This window comes from Protobothrops mucrosquamatus, unplaced genomic scaffold, assembly GCF_001527695.2.
Source record: "Protobothrops mucrosquamatus isolate PMUCROS unplaced genomic scaffold, P.Mucros_1.0 scaffold2150, whole genome shotgun sequence".
NCBI classification, from domain to species: domain Eukaryota; kingdom Metazoa; phylum Chordata; class Lepidosauria; order Squamata; family Viperidae; genus Protobothrops; species Protobothrops mucrosquamatus.
In genome coordinates, this window is record NW_015388248.1 from 98,878 (window position 1) to 106,588 (window position 7,711).

General features: G+C 40.4%; 1 protein-coding gene across 1 annotated transcript in view; it reads left to right on the plus strand.

Moving 5' to 3' along the window:
• Positions 1–6,294, plus strand: part of LOC107294914 (vomeronasal type-2 receptor 26-like) — a 15,187-nt gene extending 8,893 nt beyond the window's left edge. Inside the window, exons 6-7 of the mRNA XM_015824183.1 lie at positions 2,793–2,919; positions 5,393–6,294. Coding sequence (XP_015679669.1) covers positions 2,793–2,919; positions 5,393–6,294 — 1,029 coding nt within the window. The remainder of the gene's footprint in view (positions 1–2,792; positions 2,920–5,392) is intronic.
• The last annotated feature ends 1,417 nt before the right edge of the window (positions 6,295–7,711 follow it).

Sequence of the window (7,711 nt, forward strand, 5' to 3'; positions counted from 1 at the left end):
TTAACTTCAAGTTGCAGCGGCGGCGGCGGTTTCTTGCTTCGCCGAAGCGAAGGCGTCCTGGATCGCGGAGAATCCTCGGGGCTCCGGAGGAGTTCTCGCCTACATCGTCCATATAGGACGACTCGGGAACTCAACTCCTACCCCGGGCAGCTCACCGATCCCCTTATGCCCAGGGGAAAGGTATCAAGCCGTTTGACAGTAGATGCTGGCTGTCAAACCGGCTTTTACGCAAAACAGGCGGGAGGCAGCAAACAGCTGCGACCAGCGAAATCGCCTGCCACCGGAAGTCCCCTAAGCCTAGTACTCTTCAATATCTTCATAAATGACTTAGATGAGGGAAGAGAAGGGGAGCCCATCAAAATTGCAGATGATACTAAGCTGGCAGAAATAGCTAACACCCCAGAAGACAAGATCAGGATCCAAAAAGACTTGAAAAATGGGCCCTATCCAACAACATGAAATTTAATATGGAAAAAAGCAAGATTTTACACCTAGGTAGGAAAAACTAAAGGTACAAGTACAGATTAGGCAAGACCTGGCTCAAAAACAGTAACTCTGAGAGGGACTTTGGAGTCCTTGTGGATGACCACTTAAACATGAGCCAGAAGTGTGTGTCAACAGCCAAAAAAGCTAATACAATCCTTGGTTGTATAAACAGAGTTATAGAATCAAAATCACATGAAGTATTAGTATTGCATTATAAATCCTTACTTAGACCACACCTGTAATACTGTATCTAGTTTTGGTCACCACAGTACAAAACAGATGTTGAGACTCTGGAAAAAGTGCAGACAAGAGCAACAAAGATGATTAAAGGCCTGGAGACAAAAAAAACATTTGAAGAAGGTTTGCAGGAATTGGGTATGGATAGTCTAGAGAAAAGAAGGACTAGGGGTGACATGATAGCAGTATTCCAGTATTTGAGGAGCTGCCACAAAGAGGAGGGGATCAACTTATTTTCCAAAGCACCAGAAGGCAAGATAAGAAACAATGGATGGAAACTAATGAAGGAGAGAAGGAATCTAGAATTAAGGAGAAAATTCATAACAGTGAGGACAATTAACTAGTGGAACAGCTTGCCTTCATACATTGTGGGTACTTCATCGCTAGAGGTTTTTAAGAAGAGACTGGACAGCCACTTGTCTGAAATGGTATAAGGTCTACTGCTTGAGCAGGGGGTTGGACTAGAAGACATCCAAGGTCCATTCTAGTTCTATTCTGATTAATCGTATTAATGAAATTGAACAGGCACTAGGTTAGAAACCAGAATATTTTGAATTTAGTCCCACCTTAGACAAAAAAACCAACTAGGAGACATTGGGCCACATTCTCTCTTTCAGCTTATAAAGTAGCCAATAACAAACCAGTTCTGGAATCTTGTCAAGAATACTGCAGTGACTTATCCAGGCAGTCACCAGAAGCCAAGACTGACTTGCAAGCACCAAAAGCAAAGAACAAACAACAACAACAAAAAACAAGGATATTGTGTTATACATCTCTGACTATAATTCTGAATCTATTTTGACTATATCACCCCCCAAAAATAAAATGAATTGTGTAAAAGCTATAAACTTACAATATGTAAAATATTTGCAAAATTATATGAATTTTTCTTTGTTGCAAACCTCTCTTTTTCCTAAATTTGTGATCCCTAAAGGATATGTTTCTTCCCCAAGATATGTCCAGACTTTTTCTACAGGTAGTCCTCGATTTACAACAGTTTATTTAATGACTGTTTAAAGTTATAATGGCACTGATAGAAGTAAAGGAAAGGTCTTCAAAAAATTAATATTGAAAGAGAAATTTAAAATTGAATTTGCTGCAGTGGAAATTTACTGAGTGGAGAAGCAACTATAATAGATGGGAACCAGGAAAGGATAGCATAAAGGAAGGATATAAGAGAAACACATAGGCAAAATTGTTATCTGGGTCTTCAGAATGGGAAAAGGAGCTGTAAGAGAAGATAACTAGCAAACAGGAAAGAACCTATTTTTCTAAGAAGTCATAAAAGGGGGGGGCAAAACTCAGGCAACTGAGCATGTGCAATTAGTTGATTAATATTAACTGACACACCTTGCATACATTATCTCTTAATTTTAATGTACATGTGATGTATGATTTAGTAAGTAGCAGGAAATATGTAGGAGGCAGTCAGAAAGAGTGTAACCTCATGGTACCTCAGCCAATGGGGAAAGAGGAGGGATGTGGCAGCTGGGACAGGGCTGTATAAAGAAGGGAATATTTTGGTTGGAACTTTGGAGAGAACCAAGGTTTGATAGCTTCTCTCCCAGCTTATTGCAATAAATGAAACAAAAGGTCTTCACTGTGTCTTGGCTGATTATTGGTCAGGCGAGCTTGCCTCTGGTCACAAAGGAAAGTAGCCAGGAACACATAACAGCACCAAAAAAAGTGACTTATGACAGTTTTTTATACTTATGATCATTGCAGGATCCCCATAATTACATGATCAAAATTCAGAGATTTGGCAACTGACGTAAATTTATGACAGTTGCAGTCTTAGGGTCATGTGATCAACTTTTGTAAACTTCTGACAAGTAAAGTTAATGGAAATGCATTTAATACACTTAACAACTGTGTTACTAACTTAACAATTTCAATAAGTCATTTAACAGCAGTGAAAAAAAAAGTTGTAAAATGGGGCAAAACTCACTTAACAAATGTTTCACTTAGCAACATAAATGTTGGATCAATTGTGGTCATAACTCCAGGACTACCTGTATATCTAAACCCTAAATGGCAGTGGTTAATTCTCCTTCCTGTTCATTTACTAGGCCCTGCCCATTTCATCATGTACAAAGACCTGTCTCCCTGGTTATTTCAAACAAAAGCAAGAAGGGAAGCAATTTTGCTGTTATGATTGCCTCCTGTGTCCTGAAGGGAGAATTTCAAGCCATCATGGTAAGAGATTTTAGGTACAAGTGACTGATTCATTTCAAGCTACTTAACAGAAAGATCGAGGAACACTGAACAATGATGGAATAAAGTTTTTATTCCAACAAAGTTAGCATTTCATATTTTTGTGGTATCAGAAGAAACCTAATGAAAAGACTACATCAGCGGACATAAAAAATATATTCATCAGTTTTTAATTTTTAGATAAAAAGGGTTCAGATATTATTTCAGGGCCATAAGAATTGATGCCAACCTCTTCATGAAATAAATTTATAAGTAATTCAGGGCATCTAACTGTATTCAGAATCTCTTTCTCTGTTCTGGGCATTTGGGGCTTACCGATTATTTCTTTTGTCATAAAATGTATATCTACAATGATGCTTATATCCCTTAGAACAGGGGTGTCAAACTCAATTTCATTGAGGGCCGCATCCGCATTGCGGTTGCCCTCAGGGGGCTGGGTGGGTGTGGCCTACTGGGTGGGTGTGGATGGAGTAGGTGTGGCCTACTGGGTGAGCGTGGCCAGCTCTACATCGTTCGTGTCAAGGGTGCCTGTGTGGGGCTGGGCAGGAGTGGGACAGATCTGACGGTCTCTGGCAGAAAGGGGTGGGACCAGGGCAAGTGCCAAGGCATGGTCCACTGGAGGAGCCTCACTGTTCCTCTCAGGCCATGCGGGGGAGTCTGGATAGTGGTGCAACCTGCCCGGAGCCCTGGGCAGCAGAGGTCAAACGCCCAGCCTGGCTCTCAAGCACCTGCGGCACCAAGCCCAACCCCACTTCTCCAAGGGGGCACCCAGGTGCACTTACCTGCTCATCAAGGCTGCTGCAGCTGTGCTTGCTCTCCTTAGCCAGGTTGCTCATGATGGGTACGAGGGCAAAGTCAGAGGGAGGTCCATTCCCTCTCCATGGGAGGAGAGCCGGCTTTGTATCCAAAGCTTCCTTAGCAATAGGATGGGAGTGGGGGGTCCTATCCGGTCTTCCTTCCCCATTCCCCTACCACTTTCCCGTCGTCCTGTCCTGATTTCGTCCTGAAGGGAACCTGGGAGGGAGAGGAAGAAAGGAAGAAAGGAAGAAAGGAAGGATTCATGTCTTACCGCCTTTTTATAAACTCTACTCTCTCCCTGAAAAACAGGCAAGAAATGCAGCTGGGGAGGTGTCACCCTTCATGAGCAATGAAGAAATGCACCATTGCCTGGAAGTGGCAGTGCGATGGTGCATTTCTTCATTCCTCACAAAAGTGACACCTCCCCAGTGTGCACCCAGGGTGTGGTTCCTTGTTGTTTCCAGATGGCTTAGGGGAGCTAAGACTGAATGCGTTTCAGCATAGATGGCCACCATAAAATTGTACATTGGCTCCCGGCCAGCCTGGGCCAGGGCCAAGGCAACGGGGGCCGTTCCCTCACTGTTTCCAGGATAGCTTCATGGGCCACATGAAAACACTTCACGGGCCACATCCGGCCCCTGAGCCTTGTGTTTAACATATCTGCCTTAGGAGTATCAAATATATGCAACCAACAAATGATGGAATTAACTTTCCCTCAGTTTGTTGCTTTTGTGAACTGTAACATCAATTTCTCTTAAGCAGACTTTCACATACAGTAGGAGTTTCTGTCATATATGGAATAAACAGTGCAGGCTAATTTTAGGCAATGGATTTTTTTATCTTAATTTGATGTTTTATGTTCTTGATAATTATGTATCATCAAGAGATAATTTCTTAGCTCACAATCACAGCTGAACTAACCTTTTCTTCTTTATTATATAATGCATATAATATATACAATATCTCTACACTGAAACATTATTTAGATAGCATACATTAAATATTTATGCATAGTAGATATTTATCTACTGGTTTGGACAAAACTCAGCAGCACTTTTTCGTACGGCTGCTGATAAAAACAGGATCGCCAACATAATTGCCAAAGTCCGATAATGGGTATGACACAAGAAGAAGAAGAAGAAGAAGAAGACATTTATCAAAAGATAGCAGTGGTAATACATTGAGTAATGCCAAGTGACAACAACATTAGGAAGAAGGAGTATGAGAAGCTGGAGAAGTATAAGGATCTGAAGAAGGAACCAGGGAGGGTATGCAAAGTAAAGGCCCATGTGGTGGAAGGAGCACTCAGGATTGTAACTCCTAAGCTGGGAAATAGATCCCAGGAACAACATATGTCCAGAACATATGTTCTGTATAACTAGAAACTGCATAGAATCCTAAATTCCAAGAGTACCATAGGTATGATAAGGGGATTTCTCTCTCTATCTCTCCTCCCACTCCCAGTCCCTACCCCTACCCCTACCCCTATCATGTCTATCATTTCTATACTTATCTATTTCTATTCTCTATCATCTCTATTTCTCTATATCATCTATTTATGAATTACATGGAGGGATTGTGCTATTGATAATTACTAATTAAACTGGAATAAATCCTGAAATGGTAATCATAGCTGAACCAACTTTTTCACCTTTAGATATTGATGCCTGCTCTGAATGTCCACAAGATCAATTTGCAAGCAAGAAGCATGATTCATGCATTATGAAGACATTGACTTTCTTATCCTATGAAAATTATTTGGGAATGAGCTTAGCTATATTGGCCATTTCCTTTTCTCTCTTCACTCTTTTGGTGCTAGTAACATTTGTGAAACATCACAACACTCCTATTGTCAAAGCCAACAACCGGGATCTCACCTATATGCTCCTTGTCTCTCTATTGCTCTGCTTCCTTTGTACATTTCAGTTCCTTATTCCACCTGGGAATATAATTTGCCTCTTCCGACAAATCAGCTTTGCCATTGTCTTCTCTATGGCTATATCTTGTGTGTTGGCAAAAACCATCATTGTGCTTTTAGCATTCATGGCCACCAAACCAGGATCCAGGGTACGGAAGTGGGTGGGGAGAGAACTGGCCATTTCCATTGTCCTTTCTTGTTCTCTTATTCAGGCAGCCATTTGTACAATTTGGTTGGCAACATCTCCTCCCTTCCCAGATATGGACTTACATTCAGAAACTGCAGAAATTATACTGCAATGCAATGAAGGCTCAGTAACTATGTTTTACTCTGTCCTGAGTTATATGGGTTTCCTGGCAGCTTCGAGTTTTACAGTAGCATTTCTTTCTAGGAAACTCCCCAGCAGTTTCAATGAAGCAAAATTTATCACTTTCAGCATGTTGATCTTTTGTAGTGTTTGGGTGTCATTTGTTCCAAGCTATTTGAGCACCAAGGGAAAATACATGGTGGCTGTGGAGATCTTTTCCATTTTGGCCTCAAGTGCTGCACTACTGAGTTGCATCTTTTTTCCAAAATGTTTCTTAATTTTTCTGAGGCCGAACTTAAATGTCAGGGAAGAGTTAATAAGAAAAAAACATTGAAAGAAGGTATATTGATAGCTCTCTCTTATCATTTCCTAATTATACACCACTCAGAGTGATTTCTGGTTGGAGTAGCATATAAAATCAATGAATCAATACATGTTTTAAATATTTTGAATTACGAACAAAGTCTATTTGAGTTATCTTGAACTAGAAATTTTGGAATCATTCCAATTTTAAGAATATAAAACAATCTTAGGTTACCTTTGATTTTAGAATTTCTAAGCTAATGCTATGTATTATTTGTCAAGATTTTAAACTACAGTCTTAGTTATTAAAATGCAACCTATTGATGGATTTTGTATCAAGTCCTTGTTGATTCTTGACAACTTCAAAGATAGCTTTTCTCCCTGATGTGCTGTGACTAATCTGGTCCTTCATATATTGCTTGTGCATTAGTTCTGCCCTTCTCTAGATTAGGAGACCCCACTTAGTCATTCATTATTTACTTTATGGTTCTCTATTTCAATGCTTGCAATGTGTGACTGGGCAGAATTCTGTAGTGTGAATGATTATGGGAACCCCTTGTTTCACCTGAGGAACACCTGTGTTTTGCAAGTAGTACTAGTATTAAGGTCAGCCTTTGAATTAAGAAAAGCTTTTATTGGAGTGTCCAAAATAGTGGGTTATATTGTCTGACAGATTAAATATTATCTTATAAAACAGAACTTTTTGAAAAATCAAAACTCACCCAGATAAGTAAAACCCCTTTTCCCCCTCTGGACAACCCACAGTTCATAGTTCCCTAATTGGGTGCAGTTATTTTGTTTGGGGAAAAACTGCGCCATTCAAATATTTTTTATAACTTGACCTTGTGGGTAAGTCTCACCAGTGACAGAAGGATCTCATGCATTCCATAGCTTGCCCCCCCCCAGGAATTCACTATTGTGTGACAGTCCTCCAGTCATTGTTTAGTAACCTGCAAGCGAAAGCAGGTGTAGGCAGCCATGGAGTCAAGTCAGATTTGACAACCACTTTAGTAAGACCACATCTAGAATACTGCATCCAATTTTGGAAACCACATTATAAAAAAAGATTTTGAAAGAGTGCAAAGAAGAGCAATAAAGATAATTAGGGTCCTGGAGACTAAAACATATGAAGAATTGAGTATGGCTAGTCTAGAGAAAAGAAGGACTAGGGCTGACATGTTGCAATATCTGACAGGCTACCACAAAGAAGGGGGGGGGATCAATCTATTTTTCAAAGTACCAGAAAGCAAGACAAGAAACAATGGATGGAAACAAATAAAGAAGAGAAGCAAACTAGAATTAAGGAGAAATTTCCTAACAGTGAGAACAACTAACCAATGGAATGATTTGCGTTAAGAAGTTGTGGATATTTCATCATTGGAGGCTTTAAAGAAGAGACTGGACAGCAACTTGTCTGAAATGGTATAGGGTCTCCAGCTTGTGCAGGG